Genomic DNA, 23,741 nt, shown 5'->3' on the forward strand with positions numbered 1-23,741 from the left:
CCAGCCGGAGCACAGCCAATAGGAATGCTCTCTCTCAATGAAATGACCTGTGATTGGCCACAGTCTCCCGTCATGGGCTAGATTTTTTAAAGCCTGAACGCAGAGCCATGAGGAGGTGCAGAAGTCTAATTATCTCTCAGAACACTTGAATTACAATATGCTAAAAGGTTATTATGGAATTTTTGCCCAATGATGCCAAAAATATACTGCCTACTGCAGGTTTAAAGTAATACTATACTAGTCCACTGTGTTCAAACTAACGCTATGCAAAAAATTACATACTGGCACTTTTTTGCTCTTCGATACCAAGGTCAAGAAAGAGCAGGAGTTGGAGAAGTGAGAGCAGAGTTAGATTTATATGAACACAGCAAACACAGACTCTTCCCTTACAGCCCCTCAGCTGAGCTTAAGCTCCCTGCACATCTCTAAACGCTATATCTAATTTGCAGCATCAGAGCCAAGATGGGGCCAGTTTAGGAACAGTTGTGGCTGTGTAACAACACCAGCCCAGAGAGCTCAGCTGAGGGCCTTTTAGCTAATGATTTATTAGACCGTACTGCAGGTCCTCCTGGTGTAACAGGCTGAGGAAATTGAATGGCTCTGACCTCTGTCTGCTTCTGGCTCACTGGCCAAGCTTAAAGCCTGGATGCTACAGGTGGAGAGTGTTTTTTTTTGTGTTTCTCTTTGAACACTGTGGGGTTAGCACGATTTCAGTAGCAACCGTGATGAGCTCTGGGCTGTTAACGTGAAAGTTTTGATCACTCAGTTTTCTTCTTACTGCTTAAACGGGTCTTTTTCCTGACATGTTTTTGATTTCCAATTCCCTGCACGCTTGACATGTTTATCAGCCCGTGGCCTCGCTGGCTTGTAGCTTTCTGTGGTAAACAGGTTTGGGAGGTAAAAGGTTTAACCTCCCTGAGCTCGCGGTGTTCAGCAATCAGCATCCATTTCACTGCTCTGTGATGGAAAACCTGAAGGAGAGATTAGACTTTTGGAGAGCAGCAGATGAAGGGAGTGGGGAGGGGGAGACGGCACAATGCATGAAGAGTGAAGAAAAAAAAAAGGCAAAGTGGAGATAATTAATGAGAGACAGGGTTGCATAGGAATGATGTGAGAGATGATGAGCCTGATCACCTCTGATGAGACGGATGATTACTGGGATTCAGATAATGTGACCAGTTGCATGACAGAGATTAAACCCTTCTACAGACGGACCATGCTCTCATCACGCTTTCTAGTCTCACTGTTATTCTCTGTCTGTGTTTTTCTCTGTCTCGCTCTCTGAGCAGCCAGGAAGACATGTGCCCCCGCGGAGTTCGCCTGCTTAAATGGCCAGTGTGTCCCGGGACGTTGGCGATGCGACGGGGAACCAGAGTGTCCCGATGGCTCTGATGAGGCAGAGGAGACGTGCAGTAAGTGAAACCAGTCAGCTGCTCACATAAAGGACATCTTTAAAGGATACTTCCGTTCTATTTCAAACTTATTTTCGTAGGCGTGACCAGGGTTCTGTTATGAATGTCATCCTCTCCAAAGTGTCCAACAATCAGCCATGTTGTAAACAAGCCCCAGTGGGTCCCAACATGAAGGTCATGACCCTCATAAGAGGTTGTGAGATTAATGTAAGGAGTTGTTAAATGACGACTGGGTTAGGAAATAGGAAAAAAACGTGATTCTGCTACATAGAATTGTTTATTTTTGTCAGACTTTAATCCTTGCTTTTGTTTTGTGAAATACTGCATGGTTTTATCTCTTCAGGCGTATATCTTCATCTCTTCCCGTTAAAATGTCACAAGCAAAAAAGATATATAAACAGCTATATTTGGAGGTTCAAGTAAAATTGAATGCACCCATAATGTTAGTTATATAATCCCTCTTTGCACAGGAAACTGTGCAATTACCGTAAGTAGTACATACATTAGATCAAAGCCACACCAGGATAAATAAACGGGTGGTTTAGATAATAACTATACCGTTCCCCTTCACTTTTTCTTTCAAATACGTTTGGCTGAAACCTGTGTGATTGTCAGACTAAATTAGATTAGATTCAACTTTATTGTCATTGCACATAGTACAAGTACAACGAAATGCTACTTGTGCTTCTTTCCCATTGGACTTCTTTTTAGTGATGTCACAGCAAGTAACTTCATGTGATATTTGATAGAAATCATGGACAAAACTAGTGAAATAAGCACCAGGCTGTAGAAAACTGGAATTTCCCTTTCTCTGAATTGATGACTGTGTTGCTTTTTATTGCAACTGGAGCGTCTACAGTAAGAGGCACAGTGGGATGTACTGTTACAGTTGATCAGAATTTTTACACTAAGGATAAAAAAATAACTGTGTCTGGCTAAATAATGTGGTGGTGTTTTCCGTGTCGCACCTGGAGACGATGTCACGCCTTCATCTCGGTCGTTTTCGACAAGATTTAATTTGAACCTGTATTCACGTTGCTGATTTACCTTGTTATCTCGGCTCCGGCAGCCGTTGCGCCGCCTCGCCTGCCTCCACTCGCCCACACACTTCAGTACTCAATGCTGTCTGATGGAGAGTGCATAGAAAGGCCTCGATTACCTCTCTGCCAAGCTGTTAGAGCCGAGGATCTCTGGCTGGCTCACTTAGAGCCTGTGCCAGTCTAGCGCACCCACACACAGGCCCTGATGGGGGGTTAGGTGAGTTGACGTCTCCACAACCAACCAAGCAGGGCCTCAAGTGTGGGAGGCTTGAACCACGTATTAATTGTTTTTTTCCCCTTACTTTAATGCTAATTTAGTTTTCTCCCATGGCTGCTTGCTTCTCTCTTGGGGTTACGGATATCAGATGGAGCTGAAAGCACAGCGTTGATAAATAATGATGTCTTAGGGAAAAGCACTGGAATATAACACCAGAAATTAGTTATACTGAACAGTCGTTTCACCAGGTCTTCATCGGGCAAATGTTATCCTCACTGTAATAAATTATTTACAATAAAACAACACCACACTGCCTCTATTTGTTTTTAAATGCGGCAAGATCTGCAAATACAGTATAAAGAGCCAAAAGTACACAAAGGCAGCTTTGTTTGAGCCCGTTTAAACAAAAGATTTAAGAGAAGAATAGTGCGGCAGCAACAAATATTTCAATTCTGACTCTGAGACCTAAGTTTACTTTTCAAAAATAAATGATATCTCATCATCAATACAAAGTCTGAGCAAATTTTGTAACTATTATTTGGGAATTTTACAACATCTTTCCATCTAAATGTCTCACCCACAACCCCAACAAAATATGAAACTTACTTTGCTGACTCATGAACAGTTGTAGAACAACTTTTTTAAAATAATAAATAAATAATAATAATAAACTATATTTATACAGCATTTTTATAAACACAGTCACAAAGTACTTTACATGGTTGAACCAGGATTGAAACATTTCAGGACTGCAATCAGACAGTTGAAATAATACGAAAATAAAATTCCCAACAATAATATAAGATAAAACATTAATGCAGATATGACATATTGAAAATAAAATGGTGTGCTAGCATTGATAAAAAGCTGTTTTTCAAAAGATACGTTTTGTGAAGTGAAAGATGTCACTGATTCTTCAAGTCTCAGATCTTCAGGCAGGGAGTTCAGAGCTGAGGAGACCTGACTGCAAAAAACCCCGTGACCTTTAGTTTTGAGCCGGGACTTAAGAACAGCCAGCAGCGCCCTGCCTGAGCCCGGCTTTGGCTCATAGGGGAGCAGCAGGTCAACGATATAACTGGGAGCTAAACCACAAACTGCTTTAAAGGCAGGGCTGCACAGTTAACCGAAATTTTATCGAAATCACAATATGGCTAACTGCAATTTTCAAATCGCAGGAGATGAAACGTGTGTCAAAATACCATGTTAAATTAAGTGTTGTGGTGCTGCAGAGATGTCCTGGCGTACACATCATATTCTACAGATACAGCGATCATATCGCAATTGCCATATAAGTCAAAATAATCGCATTAGATATTTTTTCAAAATCGTTCAGCCCCATTTAAAGGTAATCAGTAAAGTCTTAAAATCAATTCTAAAACTCACTAGGAGCCAGTGCAGAGAGGCTGATCCTGAAAACATTTTTTTCCCTCAATCATCTCCTTACTAAGTGATGGGGTCCTACATGAACAATCTAATTTTCTATAAAAGTTAGATCTGTTTTGGTTATTTCACACAGAGATTTAATTTTTTTCTTCCTCTCACTGGTTTGAAGTGGGCGGGGCTCAGGTGGAAAAAGGTGATGTCACATATTGCACCAATCACAGTTAAGCAACATTTGAATCAGAATCTGATGACAGCTGGTGGGTTGTCTGGTCACTGTCAATCAAATCTGTTCAAACCGCACCCAAACAGATCCTGTTTTTGAGTGTTAAACTGTTAACAATAATACAAAAGATGTTTAATCTAAACTCTTACTGTTGCTTATTTATTCATGAATTTTTAATGTTATGGGAAAACACTTAAAGGAACAGTGTGTAACATTTAGGGGGATCTATCGGCAGAAATGGAATATAATATTAATAATTATGTTTTCTTTAGTGTATAATCCCCTGAAGATAAGAATCGTTGTGTTTCTGTTACCTTAGAATGAGCTGTTTATATCTCCATAGGGAGCGGGTCCTCTTCACGGAGTCAGCCGTCATGTCTCTACAGTAGCCCAGAACGGACAAACCAAACACTGGCTCTAGATAGGGCCTTTTCGTGTTTTCACGTCGGCCACCATCGTGAAACTACACGCTTGGCACGTGGGGGAAGTTTCAGTTGGTCGCAATCAGCGGCCTCAGCGCTAGAAGGCGCCAAATCCTACACACTGCACCTTTTAAGATTTGAAGCCAAGTTTTGAAAAGCTTTAACAGTTGTGCGTTAGGCTGACTGCCCCCACTCATTGCCGCTGTTTGATGTGAAATGCATGCTGGGATACAGGACATGTCTGTGCACAAGTTCACCCAGTAGGACTCGAGGAGAACTTTTCCAAGAATGACTTAAATACTGATGTGTTGTGTTTAGACCGGATAACAGAGGTTGGTGAATGATGTTGATGATATTGTGTAGCCTGTTTGAAACTCATATTTTGGTTCCACCCACCGTTATCATGCTTTGATCTTTAAACTCTTTTTTTTAAACGTTATTGTGGGAGGGAATTAAAGTGCGCCGAGCGGTAATTGAATCGAGAAAAAAGCCAAACGGATCTTTCAGAGGATATTCATTCTAGTTTTGGTCCATTTTATTGGCTGTGGATGTGTGGGTCGGCTCGATGAATAATGTAGCAGCCGAGCAAAGCTTCTAATGTCACCCCCAGAAAGTTGAGTGCGAGGAGGGAGACATAAAGGGACCTCTGAAGGATAACAAGTTTATATTGGAAATCCAATTAAAGATAAATGAAGGCATGATTCATCTCTTGGCTGCAGAATAAAGAGATAGAGATCTGGGCCGAGAAGAAAGCCATTTATATGGAAATCCCTTATGTATTGACTTGATGTTGTGATGTAAAAATTCTGAACACCAACATTGAAATTTTTTTGGGGGGTTTTGATTTCTCTCCGTGAGCAATAATCGGGATAGATTTTCGATTTTGACACAGTGTGTCAGAAATATTGCGGTTTTGTTTTAACCAAGTTTTTAGGTGTAGAGTGATATTTGTTATCTTCTTACTGTGCTGTAGGAAAAATGGAAGCATTTATGTCCTCCTCCTCTTTCCTCCTGAAAGCCAAACTATAATACAGGTAGTCCTCACCGCTGTGCAGCCCTCCTCATTATGTGTTCCAGACGAGAAGTGTCATATTGAGGCTGTATCCCGAACAGAGGGGGATGCTAGTGAGATCCACTTCATCACAGCTGTTTTTCACTTTGAGTGGAGCCAACTGTGCTATAATCACACCGAAGAGAAAAGAGACTCAAGGATGGACATTGTGCGAATTTGCATCCAGCATTTTAAGCAACAGCAACCAACCCACTCGTGAATGGCTCTCTTATCATCTATCTCATTAATCTCGCTTCACTGGTGAATTACCTGCCTTTGGCAGCCTCTTGGTGAGATTACAGAGCTATAATGAGAGCTGCACATCTGTCAGGGAAAACCTCTTGACGTGCTGTATATTTTTGATTAGACTTAAGATGTAAAAAAACAACCTCTGACACGAACATTTAGCATAACAAGTCTGAAAACAGCAATTTGCTTAAAGCTGCAGTGGATGGAAATGGAGCAAATATGATTTAAAAAAAAAGTTATTTTTATAAATCAGTCACTATATCCTGACAGTAGTGCATGAGACTGGTAATCTGAAAGAAATTATGTGTCCTCCGGTGCTCCTACTGGCATTTACAAGATTTCACAGACCGGAGGAAAACAACCAATCAGAGCCGAGCTGGAGCTTGCCGTCTATTAGCTGGCTGTCAGTCACTCTTGAACTCCGATCAAACGGTCAAATTAGGCAGCGCTGATCAAATATGAATCAATTTCAGAAACTTCTTGTAGTGTACTGTTTAGCTGTAAAATGAGAAAGTTTGTGACTCGGCAGCCATGTTGAGATCAGTTGAGGAAATACCAAGCACCTCCCACCAGCCGGAGCACAGCCAATAGGAAAGCTCTCTCTGAATGACTCTCTAGATTTTTTAAAGCCTGAAAACAGAGCCATGAGGAGGTGCAGAAGTCTAGTTTTTTCTCTCAAAACACTTGAATTACAATATGCTGAAAGGTTATTATGGAATTTTTGCCAAAATAAATTCTGCCTACTGCAGCTTTAATACCCCAATCCCATGCAACACTTCACCTTAAAGTCAAAATCTCCCAAGCGTCACATTTATCAATTAAACTTTGCTAAAGTGGGGTTTGTTTTGCCGTCTTAACGGCGGAGGGAAGGGATGAATTTCACACAGGCTGCATCCAATCTTTAACGTGATAGAGATAGGAAATCTGACATTATGTGTAGATAGCAGAGAGCGGCGGGTGCACGACTATTTTTACACGGGTTAATTACATATGGCACGGCGTACACCTTAATGCATCATGCTCCAGTTATGTTAAAGCCTGATAAGCCAGACTGTGCTCTCACATGCAGACAACCCTCATCTTGTTTTTCATTCAATTTGCCCCCCAACTCTCCTGTACTTTCTATTTCAGTTCCACATGTGCACAAACATACAGTACACACGTATCTGCACACATGCTCCGCTAAGGCATTTTGGACTCTGTGCTGCAGACATCTGTGCCACAATCATTCTGGCTGACTGAGTGGATCCCCAATTACACGCTGGAGTAGCGTTACACTGCTTTATTAAGAATTCAAATTCGGGCCACACTGAGCGAGTTACTCGCGAGCACTGAAAAATGAATGAATCTTTGGAGAAACATGTGAAGCGCTGGAGCTCATAGTTTTTGTGTTAGATTAATGTGTAATCATGGAGGAACTGGGCCACTGCAGCCAGCTGTGTAGCAGCTTCTCCGCTCCCCGGCCACAGCGGTGACATTTCTGTGCGCTCTTACTTGCCCGAGTCCCTTTTTTAAGGATTTAACAAGAGAGGAGGAGAGTTAGCTACTTGAATTGCTGAGTTCGGCTCAGTTCTGCGTGTCAGTTTGTCCTCCCTGCTTTTAAATTCATTTCTAGGAGTTGACAGGCGAGAGGGAACTTCACAGTGTTTCATCTTTCTAAAGGAGTCTTTCATTATGTGAGGACATAACCCTCAACTGCAGCATATTCGGAAAATGTGGACCATTCAAACGGATAGAACTTTTCTTTTTATAGCCACCATATTGTGTTTTCAATTGTGTCTTTTAAGTGTTATGTAATTTCTAGTGGCTTATGGATATTTCTCTGAGAGGGGGTTTTGATGAAAACTTCCTCCTATAAACCTCTTTGTAGATATTGAGCTTCAAACTCCGTTGAGCTCCTTCTGGGGGAGTTTATGATAAAGCCTCGCTTTCTTTATTGACTTTATAATGGGGACTGTTTTCTTGGTAAATATGTTTGCATTGCACATACTGGATGCTACAGTTCTGTGTGTGTTTTATCCTTTGGATTTCCTTTCATGTGGAGATGTGAGTTGTTACAGTAGGTGTGGACTGTTTGCATGTAAATTCACTACAGGCTGTTTATGTCGACACTGCTAATAAGACCCACACTGAATGTTCTGCATATAAGTATAGTGCATTTGCTATGTGGCTCTTATGCATAGTCTTCTCATTGAAAGTTGGCGTAGTCTTTGATGATATGTTGCATTATAAATTGTTGATGTGTCGCTACAAGAGGAGGTTCACCTTCAGAACCTGGAGCTTTTGCGAGTTACTATGTTGGTAAATTCAGAACCACAGCCGATGAAAGTTTCATCAATAGTAGAGCCTGACAAGGTTTGAATTTTTGAGGCTAATGTAATTCATATTTTAGAATTATTTCTCTTTTACTTGATATGAGAGCGTTCCTAAGAGGAAACAGGTGCGCTTCACCTGCACTGAGTTTCAGTTCGGCGTTCTTCCTCAAAAAAAAGAACTGTTTCCCCCAAACAAATTCAGGACTATTGGCTTCATGTCTGCAGTTTTGTCAGTCCATTAGTTGAAAATAAAATTCATCAAGATGATCAAGACTTATAATGATTCTTTTGCTTTTTTTTGGCCAGTGGAGTCATGTTTTTCCCCCTATTTGTTTGAACTTGAGCGATGAAGGAGGAGAGGCAGGCGGAGCGCAGACTTGAGCAGAATCTGAATCCACCGAGCGGAGGGCGAGCTGTCCTTGCCTTTTAACTGATGACTTTTTAATGAACTGTGAGCTCCTGTCTTCCCAAATCCAAACAAAGAAACTAGGGCTGTCAATCGATTAAAATATTTAATCACTATTAATAGCATGATTGTCCATGATTAACCATGAATAATCACAAATATGCTTGCTTTATGCAAATGTATGTATATATAATCAATTAACAACACAAAAAAATTACAAATATTATCCAGAAACCCTCACAGGTACTGCATTTAACATAAAAAATATGCTCAAATCATAACATGGCAAACTGCAGCCCAACAGGCAACAACAGCTGTCAGTGTGTCAGTGTGCTGACTTGACTATGACTTGCCCCAAACTGCATGTGATTATCATAAAGTGGGCATGTCTGTAAAGGGGAGACTCGTGGGTACCCAGAGAACCCATTTTCATTCACATATCTGGAGGTCAGAGGTCAAGGGCCCCCTTTGAAAATGGCCATGCGCAAGTTTGGAGTGTTATTCAACAACCTTCCCGACAAGCAGTATAGTGTGACATGATTGGTACTAATGGATTCCTTAGATTTTCTAGTTTCATATGATACCAGTATCTTCCCTCTAGCTTTAAAACTGAGCCCGCTACAACCTCTGACAGATCGATTGCGTTAATACATCAAAGAAATTAGTGGCGTTAAAACTACTTTGGCAGCCGTTAAAGAAACCAAACTTCACTACGACAAAGCGGTGCTACCTCACTGCCCCTCATGACAGCGATTGATTAGTGACACCTCACATTTTTAATAAAGGCATTGGTAATGTTTTTTTGTCAATGTTAGGGTTAGTAGTGATAAAGAGATGTATTGAAGTGGGATATTTTACAGTTACATGACAGTAACATTAACTATTAAATGACAGCAGGACTGCAACCAATGATTACTGTCATTATAATATATATTATATAAACACAATTTCCTAAAGTCAACAGTGACATTTCAATTTTTGTTGTCAATAACCCCGATTACAATCACAGAAGATAAAAAAAGCATTTCAGATTTGATTAATCTATTTTCAAATTACTTGATTTATTTTCTGTCAATCGACAAATCGATTAATCGGCCGTTGTCGATTGTAGCTCCAGAGGACAGTAAAGTTTGAACAGTAACCTCATAATAACTATAAAAAGAAGGATGGCTCAGTGCTTAATTCTGTTGATTCTTTCAACAGCAAGAAAGTTCTGCGTTTAAATCCACTAAAATGGCTTTTCTAATAATATGTGAATGTGTTAACCCTGTGATAACCAGCCCAAGCAGGGTGTACCCATCGCACAGAGTCTGCTGGGATTTGAAACCAAAACACATGAAAAATATTTTGAAAACTACCATTATTAGTCTGGCTTTATTCAGCTGTCACACTCGGGGAGCTTGATATTAAGCGGAGGTGCATGCCATTACTTGCTAATGCACTTTGCTGAAAATAACAATTTTCCATCTTGTAGTTTGCAAGCAGCAAGTGTTCTCCGCTGTACCAGATGTATAATTCAGAGGGGAAGGCATGGCCACGCTAACCCGGTTTAATGAAGCGGTGAATCTGAGTATGACTCATGTTATTGGAGCGCTTTGTGCCTTTACAGCCGCGAGGCAGAGAGGCCGACTTATCTCCTTCACCATCACATCCACGAACATTGACATACACGGCACACACACAGGCGGTTTGGAGGGTCAGGATTACTCAGAAACAGGTTTGTGAGACATCAGGATGTGTCCTTCAGACTCTGAATGATGATTTTAAGATGATTTTAACTGTAACTGGCTATATAGACAAGTCCGACTCACAGATTCCACACATAAGAGCTGTCATGAGCTGACTGTAAGATGAATCAGAACTGTGCAATATCTATTATAAATTAGAAGCAGCAAAATAGACATTCATTTAAATGAATAGGCTGCAAATGAGCTCTTCAGGAGCTCCATGTCAGGCTGTAGTGTCGTGTTACATTTGTCACAAAGCTGCAGTTCATCATATCAGATCAGTTTCACACATTTTTCAACTCCACGGCACTTATTAGGCTTTTCTTTATCACAGTATTATATCACATGCCTGGTGACAACTGACAAATTAAAGAGTTTCTACACTTCTTCACTGAGAGGAAGTTTAGGGTAAAAGGCTGTCAGCAATAACAAGGTCAATCGTGATGATCAAATGAAAAGTAAAGCTATTAAACCGTTGCACTGGTGAGACGAACGCTGCCTTGGGTCTCGTAAAAGGTGATGAATTCTAAACAGATCTGCTGCCAAAACGCCAGAGCTCAGACGAATCCTCATTTTTCACTCTGGTGGTAAACAACAGCCTGGCAGTCAGTTTGTCTGTGAGTAATTGGCTTTTATAATGTTTCCCCTTTCTCAAGCAAAAACCCATTACCTATGTCTTTATAAAAATGTGAGGTGTCACTAATCAATCGCTGTCACGAGGGGCAGTGAGGTACTGTTGCCTTGTCCGTAGTGAAGTTTTGGTTTCTTTGTTTGGATTTGGGAGGAACGGAGCTCACGGTTCATTAAAGAGTCATCAGTTAAAAGGAGAGGACAGCTCGCCATCCGCTCGGTGGATTCAGATTCTGCTCAAGTCTGCGCTCCGCCTGCCTCTCCTCCTCCGTCTCGTTCCACTTGCTATGGATGCCTTTGATTTTGCTTGAGGATAAGAACCTGAAAGGTCATGCAGCAGTTTTTCTCTTCATCTTTTTTCCCCTTCATACAGCATTGTCTCGCTCTTGGCACGTCTCCGAAGCCGTATTCTTCTTTTCTCTCTGTTCTCTCTGCTCTCTCTGTCGCCCTTTTGTTCATTTCCTTAGTCTGATTCAGATTTTCTGTCAGGTCGTCTTTAGACCTATTAGTTTGAATTCGTTCAGACAGCATGTTATTCCCTCTCTCAAAGACTCCACATCCTCGCCTCTTTCATCTCAGACATTTCTAAGAAATGTTTCCTGCATTGCCTCCCTGACCAGCCGGCCCGTCTTTTCAAACATGATCTATAATCATTCATTTTAGCTAATCATTCCTTCCCGTCTTTAGTTGCTACAGTCTTCATCAGGCTTGTTTGCACGCTCGACACTCTCGACAGCTGTGTCTGGATAGAAGTGACTGAAAAAACCTATCACAGGGCATAATTGTCTCTGTTGCGTGCATGAAGACTTTAGCACTGACGCAGGCAACATCAAAGACTTAACTCGCCTCGGTAATACACTTTCCAAACTTCCTCGCACATGAAACGGAAACAGAAGAAATGAAATATCACTTTTATTCTCATATATAAGCCATGAGGGGAAATGAAAGCCTAGCCAGAGCTGGCAGGTGGAAGAGGTTAACTACTCGATCACTCCACTCATTTCTCTCCATCCTGCTGTTTTACTCACTGAAGGACAGTGTTCGACACAATATTTTATTTTAATACAACTGTCAAGAATGTTGCGTTAATTACAGCAACCTTTTATTCAGGACTACAATGTGTGGACTGAAAAACAAGTGTAGGTAGATGTCACTACTCAGCAAGCAGAGTAATACGATGTTCTCTGAGCCGGAGTGCTCCCTGCTGTAGAAACAGCACTGCGGTGGCCAGTATTTGTGTGTATATATGTGTGTGTGTGTGTGGGGTCAGGGCCTGGCTGCATCAGCCATTCTCACTGCTCACTCTCCCCAGGCACCAGCTGCCTCTCCAGCCTCCTCTCTCTCCACCTCTGCACTGTCACCCCTCCATGCTGCAGGGACAGTCGCATGAAGGGCTGAATAACAAGCCTTCATACTCAAACAACATCTTATGGTGGTTACATTACCTATCTGCCAGACCGGTATATGAGACAGTATTAGCTTATTGCAGATCTATCTGTATCGATGACGTATACGTTGGCTGACACGTAACAAGAAAATGCACTACAAGTGCACACCACTCCTCTCGTCCAGGTTAACAGTCTGATTCTGGCCTAAAGGGCCGTGAAAGGAACCGCTCCTTCCTGCCTCCAAGAAATGGTCAAACGCTACACTCTAGCCCGACCGTTTCGCTCCTCTGCTTCTGGATGATTGGACTCCCTGTCACTCTGAGGACCCTGTGGTCGCTCATCTCGGGCAAGGCTCTTCTCTATTCTGGTCCCACAGTGGAGCTCACAAGTGAAGTCAGGACAGCAGAGTCAGAGTCTTAAATAACCCCACCTTTTCCAGGCTCCACCTCGACACCCCACACTAGCAAATACCTTTAATTTCTTTAAAGCAAAACAAAAAAGCAATGTAGCACTCTTTTAGCTTTTTATTTTGGAGGTATACGCTTCCAATTTTGATGACTTCTTAGCTCCCGTAAGTCACTTTGGACGAAAGCATCTGCCAACTGAATGTAATGTTAAGCATCCTGGTAACCTAGCGGTTAAGATGCATAACATATCACGGTTCAATTCCAGCTGGGGACCCTTATTACATGTTGTACCCCTCTTTCTTACCCTATGTTTCCTGTCTGTATCTACATTGTCACTATAGCAAAATAAAAACAATATAACATGAAAAAATATATATATTTGAGCTCATTTAGAAATAGTGTAGCCTTTATGTAGATTGTCTGCCAGTGAGCACTGTCAAGTCTATTTTTCAACTGTAGAGTGCCCCCCTCCCCGTCCATAATAACCAACTTTAAAGGGCCAGTGTGTAGCACCTTTGGGGATCTATTAACAGAAATGGAATATAATATTAATATCTATGTTTTCAGTAGTATATAATCACCTGAAACTAAGAATTGTTGTGTTTTCGTTAGCTTAGAATGAGCCCTTCATATCTACATAGAGTCCTCTTCACGGAGTCCGACATGTTCCTCTGCCATGTTTCTACAGTAGAACGGACACAGCCTTTGCGTTTTTAGGTTACCTGAAGGCCACCGTAGTTCTCCGACAGCGTGTGAAACTGCAGTAACGTGATCCGCAGAGTGCCAAACCGTGGTACCGTCAGTTGTCGTCTGACTTCCGTTGCTCCTAAAGTAGTGTTATTATGGTAAGGAAGGCCTCTGAGCGAGGTGAACGGCGTTACCACGATTTTGCACTCGGCAGCTCACATTACCGCAGTCTTGGAAAGGGAATAGTGAGGGAAGAGATATTCATGTCTGTTAAGTCTTTCGCCGAATGAGGTAACACAATGGTGATTGAGCCTATGGTCCACTGATGAAAGCCCTTGCAGTAAAGCATTTATACTATTATGAACTGGGTGTCTGTGGCGACATTGTTTCTCTGGGAAGTGAGATCAAAAGCCTCTTGGTCGTTAACTAAAACGATTTTTCAAAAGACTAAATGAATGTCGGCCAATATATCTTTATCTGATATTAAACTCTCAAATATTGATATTGGCATTAGCTCCCAAAATCTGATAGCACTTGGCAGCAAATACTCTAATTTTTTATAAAGCAAATTAACATTATTATTCTGACTTGGAAGAATCACTGATACCACAGAATATAAATGTACACTGTAGTTAAAAGAAAACATTTAAATTAATGTTTAAACCATTAAGACCCAGTTAAGAAAGCATCACATATTAACCATGAAATGCAACCTGCAATTTAAACTCTGTCGTTGTCATGGAAGATATACAGTTGTTCATTTAATAATTAAAATCTACTACATATTGAATTTACATTAGATAAAAAGGAATTCAATTTTAGCCGAAGTGCAGTGTTCTAGCGAATGCATTTCCATATGAACAGATGTGCTTTGTTTAGAAATCTGGTTTGGCAGACCTTCTCCCTGTCTGGTCCAATTACCCACAATGCAGTTTACATCTAACATTGCTCTGGACTGCATCAGAGATTCTTCCAACCTCATAAATTATATTCATTATGGAGCTTGTTCGGTTATCACGCTACTAATGATCCTCTCATGCCATTGTTTGTCAGCTGTAGCGATGCTGTTTCAGTGAGCTCATGTAAAATAGAAAACATGACCATTGAAAGGTCTCAAAACCTAACCTTGGTATGTTGCCAGGTGGCATGTGGAAAGATTGTAGAGTAGCTCAACTGATGTAAAAAATAGGTCATATAATTTGATGAAAAAAACACGTCCACATACTGTAGAGTCAGTATGTATCCTCTGAATAATACGTGTGGTGAGAGTGCGTGAAAGCTAGTTAGCAAGAGAACAAGCTGATGTTAAAATACATACAGTTCAAATGATTAGCTATAATTATAGTAGTATTAGTTATAGTAATATAGTTAAAAAAATTATGGATAAATGGCCAAAGTTGGCTTAAAGTAAAGGCTAAATGGTTAAATAGGTTAGCTGAAAGCAATGGATAAATGGTCAAAATATATAATTAAAAGTAATGGATAAAAGATCAAAATAGTTAGCTGAAAGTAAAGGATAAATCAGTGAAATAGTTATCTAAAAGTAATGGATAAATGGCCCAAATAGCTAAAAAATAACGGATAAATGGTTAAATAGTTAGCTTAAAGTAATGGATAAAAGGCTAAAAGATATATAGTTAAAAGTAATGGATAAAAGGTCAGAATATTCAACTTAAAGTAATGGATATATGGTCAAAATAGATGGCTAAAAGTAATGGATAAACGGTTAAATTATATAGTTGTAAGTAATGGATGAGTAGTAGAAAGTGCAGCTTAGCGATGGTTAGCTCTTAGTGGTAGTAGTACAAACACAAACTTGACCAAAACGACCTAAATATTGACAAGTTCGATTGTATGAAAACATTATTGTAACAATATCCAGTTTTATATAAATAATAGTGTTAAATATAACTTCAAAATTCAAATGAACACATTTGAAACATGACCGGTGGTGCTTATGAATGGGTACTTGAGTTAATCTGACGGGGCTGTGAAGCTGCGTGTGACAAAAAAAGGTTGGAAACCATTGTTCTTAAATATAACATGAAAATAAAATCATCAAAAAGTTAAATGATTTGCCACGTAGGCTGACCTCTTGAGTTCGTACTGGGAGGCTCAAGGCTGCACTGTAAGCAAAGATGTATAATTAACAACATGCTTCATATTAAACGCACTGTAATCTGGATCAAACCGACCCCGTGCCAACTCGAGCAGATTGGCAGGAAAAAGGAGGAGGGGGTGCTGGTTTGCTCTTTTGCTTTACAGCCAACTGTGCATTTGCTGTATTTCATGATCTTACGGCATGCCTCTTTGGAGGCGGCCCAGTCAGTAAAATCAATTGGCCAGTGTGGTGGAGTTTTGGATGAGTTTTAACTGCATCGCGGGGGCGATAGAAATCGAGTCTAGCGGTGTCTTGTAGTTGTTTTTTTGCTGCCTTTATGGGACCATAAAACCACTGCAGTAATCTCCGTATCTCTTTCATCTCTGCCCACAGGCAAACAGACGTGCCCTCCAGAGAAATTTGACTGTGGGGGATCCACCAACAAGTGTGTCTCGTTGTCATGGAGATGTGATGGGGAGAAGGATTGCGAGAACGGGGCGGACGAGGAGGACTGCGCGTCTGGTGAGTTTGGCCGTCTGTGGAAATAACCTCAAAGAAACACATGAGCAATTTGTTTCTGCTGGTTTTACTTACATTTTTCTGCTGCCAACTGCATTTTTCAAGAGGGTGTTTTAATTCAAATGGTGGCAGTGAAGTGAAGGATTTGATGAGACTCACAGTCGGTAGAATAAGTTGAACTCCCTTTTTTTGTATTTTATGGGGTTTCATCCTTTCTGATCTCACTTATCATCCAGAGGCTTCAGACATAAAAGCACAGTAGGGAACACTCTATATAATTAGAAGGATTTGAAGGGAGGTTTGGTTTTAAGCCAGCTGCACTCGACAACAAAGTCCTTTGATGTGGAATGATTTTTGGTGAGGAGTATCAGATATTTACAGCTCTCTGTTGATTTTTAGAGATTTCTGTCATCACATTTTGAACCTCGAGTCTTTAGCTTTTCCATTACAGACAGGGCCCTCAGAACCATCAGAAATGACATCACCTCTTACCCAGCCAATCAGACAACTCAACCGTGCGTTCCCCCCCAACCCCCCGCCCCCTGCAGGGACTCTCCTTGCCCTACTTCTGAGGCGCCGTGAAGAATCGGCTTCCTCCTTTTCTCTCTCTCCCTTGCTTCTTTGCGTCAAGAAAAATTGATTGAGGCAACGGAGCTGCAGGGCGCGTGGTGTTCAGACTTTGAAGATTGTGCAAAATGGCACGTGGCGGCAAATGCAGGGAGAAAAAAAAAAAAAAAAAAAAGCCATCTCCTTATTATCCCACATAAATGATGTTGTTGGTCTTTTCAGGCATCTGCTCCCTGTCAAGTTGTTTGTGTGCGTGGGTGCTGATATTATGAGACGTTTAAAGCGATTCGTGTTTATTTGTCGACTATACACACAAGTTAGAGATTTTATTTAGAGAGGAAGCCAAATCAATTTAGCATAAAATTAAAAACCAGAGAAATCATCCTCTTGAATAGATGTTTACCCTCTCTCCCTTGAAGGATACCTGATACAAGTGCTTTTAATTTGTCGTGCGATGAAGATATTTTTTGGCAGATCAGCCTGCAAGTGTCCCGTCGATGACTCCCCGTCTCAAAGTGGCCCCACGCGCTCACGCCAGAGCTAGTGGTAGTGATTCCATTGACTTTAGATCTAATGCCTTCTTAGCTTAGATGGCTTTTCACTTCGCTGTCCATTGAGACCCAGTCGAGCCTGGTGCTAATCCTTTTTTCATTCTAATGTCTGTATTGATGCAGCGGTCTTAAGCTTCTCAGTAGTGACATGAGGGCAGGCAGCAGGCTGCCGCCCACCCAGGCAAAGGCCAGAATCCCTCCAGAGGTAAACGCCGCTCAGCGTGACCAGTAGGGAGGAGTTGACTCTGACACCACCGCAGCACAAATAACATCACAAATTAGGCATATTAAGTGATACTGAGGCAGGTTTATCTGAATACTGATTAGGGCCAGTGCCAGACTAAAAGATGATGTCTAAATCAAACTATTACATCACTGCAGAGCAATCTGAAGGTCATGCCAATGCAGGAAGTATTCTGATGTTCATATAATAAAATCTAACCCTAACCCTTAGTGTTAACAAGGAGTTTCCCTTATTTTAAACCTAACCAGACCTTACCCATACTGTATTGCCTGGCTGTTATAGGAATAAACAATAGAAACACACTTGCAGTGAACATTCAGATCATTCAGCATAATCCATGCAGACTTGTCAAATCAGCATTCTCCGTGGTGAATGTGCTGTATGGTTAACAGTGTTGTAAGTGACACAAGCATTGTATAAATGCAAACTTAAAATATGATATAGTTCACAGATTTAGAACTGCGCACGGATGATAATTGCCTTATGTGTCAAAAACACAGCGTGCTGTATTACTCTTAACTACTTCAGGCAGAAGGCTTTAGATCTTTCACATTTAAAGTCTCAATGTGTCCGTTGGTTGCGGGCTAGCTGTTGGCACGGGGGCAGCTGGAGAATTCACTTCAAAGCAACAGTAACTCCGCTGTATGTTTGGGTTTAGAGGGAGAAGACGAATGAATGAAGATGTGTAAAATGATGCAGCAGCAGTCGTTCAAAATCCAGAATAAAGCTGTGTTTTAAACAGTGTGTATGTATCCAAATGAATTTTGCTCCTGTCAACCCTCAAAAGGCTCAGCTGCAAACCTCAGCGAGTGAGGCTGCAACATGTAGTCACAAATCATCTTTGGGTGCAGTTAATTTAAAATATTGAAGCATTAATGGAAAGTGTCAGCACCATTGAGGATCAAATGTTGAAGGGACTCCCCAAGTGTAACGAGAAACCAAAAATGCTGCTACAATGTCTGTCCCTTCCACTGCAGAATCAACATTGTTTGAGATAAAACTCAGTGACTCCGTCATCTTGTCTCTTTCACATCAGTTGTGTTTAACTATGAAGGGTTCCATGTGATAGTGGTTACAGGATCATTCAGACAAGCAGTTTGAATAGGCTTTAAGTGGTGAAAAGCCCCTTTCAGGAGGTCTGGGGTCTGCATTATCTAATTGTCGATATTTTACAAAACCAAAAATCCCACAGGAATGCCCTCTTTCTGCAGTGACTGACCAGGTGTGCACAGGTTTGAAATTGGGCAGAGCTTTAAGCTTTGCACCATCTCTTTTTCTCACGTTCCTATAAGCTGGGGACACACCAACCCGACATCAGAGAACTAGCGGCGACGAAGGCCGCCTATTGCGTCGCCTCACGTCGCTTTTGTTTTGGCCGACAAGTTGCACCCGAACACACCACAAAGACTACAGCTGACGGCCAGTTAGCACGGATGTTCTGCGCTTGCGTGAGCTGAAATAACTCTCCACACCAGCAGGCAGCGATAGTCTGTATTCATCATTCAAAAAGGGAAACCGGAAGATGGAGGACAGCGGATATACAAGCCGTTGTTATGATACGTACATGAAAAACCCTCGCTCACTGCTTAGCTTCATTCCAGATGGCCATGTTGTTGTGAAAATATCCGTGTATTGGAATGATCAGATGAACTGAAGATGAAAAATGAGAAGAGCCTTCTGTGTTTTGTTTAAGCTGAACCTCCAATCAGAGTAATTTCACATGCTGACTTGGCCCGAAAAACCTCCAACACGGGCAGACTAGAGCCGACAGTCCTTGACACACTGAAAAAACTAGGCCGACAGATGCTCACCGACGGCCCACAACTGTCGACGGTTGGCCTGGTGTGTCAGGGCCTAAGTCATGGAAACTACCGCACCTCAGGAGATGCCTGGCATTTTTTAATAGGGCTGCACCTTCGACGATTAGTCAACTAATCGGTTGTTTTGGTCTTAGATTTCTTTAGTCGATTAGTCTATTTTTCATGCTGAATGACTTATTTCCAAGAAACTTGTGTTTACCAGAGATGTGCTCATAAGACTTAAAGGGGTGCTTTTGTGTGATTTTTTGTGGCGAAACTCAGTTTTACGGATCTGGTGATTAAATCAACTAATTGATTCGTCGACAAAATCATATGAGTGTTAGTCCACTAAGAATTTCTTTGGTCAAGGACAGCCCTATTTTTTAATTAACCTCTCACAATTCACAGTTAGTGTTACACCGGCAAATGCAGCTAACTTGTCTCCTCTTTAGACTGACTTGTTGCGAGCAGAGTTATAGCCATGAATTCACATGCACTGACACATAAATCATTCATTGGACAGTTTCGGTGACCTGGCCTCCTGCAGCGCTGCTGCGCGTGGACCCACCTGGGAAAATCAAAACAGTTTATTGAAGTGACTGTCACATCAAATCATGCTCCACTTCACAGCACTTTGTGGCTTAATTCATCCTCTCTGGTGGTCAGAAAAGTTCACAAGCTAATAGGTGGTTATTAAAAGTATTAGTTGTCTCTGTGACTGGTCATAAATAATGATGGAGTATTTTGTACCTCAATATAATGTGCGGGAAATGACTGCTGGCAAACGAGTGTCAGTACTTTTTGTTTTACTCAATTTTTCAATGAGTAACAGCCGAAATTCATGGAGTACGACACAACACACCTTTCATTTTTAAACCCATTTTCACTTGATCTTGAATAAAGAAGTTGCAGATTGATTCCTTTACACAGAAGAAACACGTACATTTGAACTCATACAAGTGTCACAAATCCTCTATCACACAATTCATAAGTTGGTTGTCTTTGCGTTGGTTTGCACCACACACTTGTTTCACATCAGAGATTGAATGTCAGTGCTCTCACACCAGCCTAAACAAACTAACCAAACAGGCAAAAACATCAGATTTGGTTGTGTTTGAGTTTTGTACGCACCCTCAACATGACCCTCCTTTTTGTTGTCTTTCACGCTCGTGCTTTTGTGAGCATGCTCAACCTTAATCCTGCTCACACTGAGCAAAAACATTCAAATTCACTTTACTCTTTCACTTGTGTTTACCCAAACGCGAGTAGAGAGGTTGCACTCCCAAAACTGACTGAGCTGGAACGCACTACGCAGTTAGCCCCAGCGCGCTCTGCTATTAGTAGAAATTTACAGAGTGCATAGCCCGCCGCAGAACTCTGAAAAGTAAATCTTGCAGAGGCATCCTGCTAATTGAGTCATCCACATGTTGAATTATGTATTAAGTAGAATCTAGCCCTCACCAGAGGAAGTTTTCCTTGATCAACATTACATTAAGCAGCAGTTCTAGAGAGGCTCCGCAAGAAAGTCGAACTGTCCTCAACCCTCAGCGATGTGGAGATTAATGTGAACTTACTCTTCAGGCTTCTCTCCTGAGCACGCCTGTCTGCTGGGATCTACTGCGAAGCATGGGAGCGGGTCTGGATTTGTGTGTTTTCATGTGTGTTTGCACTCAGTGTCAGGTCGAGCTGCCTGCCTGGCGTGTGCATATAATATTTCTGCGGTTGTATTTTTGCATGTTGTCTTTATTCATATTTAACGCTGCTTGGATAGTACGAGGAAAACAATTACTTCCTGCGCTCCTCACAGCTGTCTCCCCCGACCAGTTAGCTTACCTTCTCAGTCAGTACTGATATCAGGGAGGAGGTTAAAACACTCCCATCATTTTGTCTCCCACCTGGTTGTTACTGTAGATGAGAGAGTTCTCTATCACAGCAGTGTTTCCTCTGTAAATGTTTGTGTGGCATCACAGGAAAGGTCAACGACCAAGCTATTTCCCTGGTGAGGTGCTGTGACCCACCTGAACTGGCAGGAAGTGTGTGTGAGTGTGTGAGTTTTTCTACCTTTTCTAGGCTGGTCTTTAGTGGATGTTGTGTGCGTGTAGTCCAGTGACCTTGCTGCTGTGGCTGTAGTGGGCCTCGGCTTCTCTGAGCAGAGTGGACAGGTCTGAAGTGTCCCTTCAGTTTAAGTCTGTAAATATCTTTGAGAAAGCTGAGAGGACGTTAAGCGGCTCAGACAGTGACTGATGTGCTCAGAGGTATTTATGCGTGTGCAGATAAAAGATACATGACTCTGTTTTGGCATGCTTACACACAACCTGGGTGTCTTTCTTTTCATCTCACGTCTGCCTCGTTCCATCCTCCTACACTAAAACATATTATATAATATATTAACCCTTAATTTGTCTTGTCTTCTTGGATCCTGACTAGTCACATACACATACACACACACACACCACACACTCATCAGCTGTAACGCTGATGTGAGTAGATCGACCAGTCATCTCTTGCCTCTTCATCTGAGTCACTGGTTGCTGCTGGCAGCAAACTCCCGTCATTAAAGCCACCAGAAAAAGTAAAGTGTGTCACGCTACCAGCCTCTGAGTACCACGGTGTTAGCCATAGAAAGTTATTAAGGAACGGGCAATATATGATTGTGTGCCACCAGTTTAAAGCTCTCTGTGAATTTAGCATTTTTATTGAGTTTTTGAGTTCTTTTATTTGACATTATTATGTTCTTCCTGTTCAATTATATAATATTCATTATAGCTAGCAAATAAAGTTTGTTTGCCTTGATAACAAAATGAATTGAGGTAGCCGCCCCGTCTGGAGGTAATTTAAAGGTGCTGAGTTTGATATCCAGAGCATTAATATATTCGCAAACAACTATTTGCTATGTAAAGATATAGAGGAGTAATGTCTACCTGAGCATAGAATGAAGTCACACTCCCTCTGTGTATGTTGTAATCTGAGCTTCTCCGTGCTTTATTGACATAGCTGAGGTCAACCGTGTGTGCCTTTAGTGCATGTTCGCCCCACTGGGTAGCTCACAGCCTCTGCTCTGCACTGCTCTCATACGCCGGTTAAAGCTGATAACGGCGCCCCAGCTGACGGCGCTTTCGCGGAAGTGTAGCACCCACCCTCCGGTAAACACTGTTAGCTCTGTCAGCACTGTTGCCTTTGTTAGCACCGTTAGCTACGCAACGCTGGCTTGCCGTTGCCATGTTGAGAGCTGTTGAGAGGCAATAGAAATGCTCCCAATCCCGTATTTAGCACCTTTAAAATGGAAGTGAACTCTTTTTGGTAATAAACAGTAAAAATAAACTGAGAAATAAAATTAAGGACCAGAAAAGTCGCTAGTCGATCAGCAGAAGTTAGCATTAGTTGCTCATTTTAGCAGAGTAAACAGCATAAATTGTGTTTATGATGCCAACGAGATGTCCGCTGCGCCCCATGAATTATTTGTTTTACTTGTGTGCAACATCGTCTTGATGCTAAAGAAAGATCTCTCTTGCTGGCTGTCACAAGAACAAGAGTAAGAGTCTTGACATACTGTACGAATGTTTAGCGGCAAAGCAAAGTTGTGTAGCGTTACAGCAAACACAGTATGCCTAATTCATGTGTGTGTACTTACATATAATTTGCTATACAGTAAACACTGCACATGCAATGTATGCATACATATAAACAAATCCATTTGGTGTTTAGTATGTAAAGTATTTTCCTGCTTTTGTTCAAGCAGCCATACTTAATTATGTAAATAGATGAAGAAAAGAAAATCTGAAAACCAGCCCACTGAGTGAAATGTCGGGTCCCTCCGTGATTTATTCATCTTTTAAAACCCTCTGCCTTGTACAACATTACACGCAGGCAGTCAGTGGGTTCAAAGTTGCTCCAAAGTCCTCAAATTCATTTATTTAGAGCCTCCACTGGAAAACAAAGTCTCTCTCCAGTGTAACCAGGCCACTCGTGTACATCACTAATGGTCTACCCACTGTGTAATAATGTACACGTCTGTTGAATCCCCTTAATTATTTAGTGCCAAATTGGTATGGAGTTAGAGGAGAGGCATAACAGGGACAGTAGTTATAAAACACATTGGAATCCGATGGAGCTTGTTTAATATTGATGAATAAAACCTTTTCACTGAACTGAATCTTGACACTTGTTTCCCGTATCAGCTGCTTTCCCCGTGCTTCTGTAGCAATCATGTCGGAACCAGTGAATTAATTAAACACTGAGAGAATAGATAGGGACTTTAACATATGGTACAATTACATAGGATAGTAATTAGGACACTATCTTGCATCTGATGTTTGTTCCCCCAGTTAAGCTCGGCACGTGGAAATGCATACGATTTTCTACTCTACTGTGATATTTAATTTATCTTTTTTTTCTGAAGCTGA

General features: G+C 41.5%; 1 protein-coding gene across 1 annotated transcript in view; it reads left to right on the forward strand.

The window, feature by feature from the left end:
- The window catches only part of LOC119498845 (low-density lipoprotein receptor-related protein 8-like), a 96,409-nt gene that overhangs the window by 39,813 nt on the left and 32,855 nt on the right, over nucleotides 1-23,741 (forward strand). The window contains exons 4-5 of the mRNA XM_037787918.1: nucleotides 1,290-1,412; nucleotides 16,052-16,180. Coding sequence (XP_037643846.1) covers nucleotides 1,290-1,412; nucleotides 16,052-16,180 — 252 coding nt within the window. The remainder of the gene's footprint in view (nucleotides 1-1,289; nucleotides 1,413-16,051; nucleotides 16,181-23,741) is intronic.

The sequence above is a fragment of the Sebastes umbrosus genome, chromosome 12 (assembly GCF_015220745.1).
Source record: "Sebastes umbrosus isolate fSebUmb1 chromosome 12, fSebUmb1.pri, whole genome shotgun sequence".
Lineage (NCBI taxonomy): Eukaryota > Metazoa > Chordata > Actinopteri > Perciformes > Sebastidae > Sebastes > Sebastes umbrosus.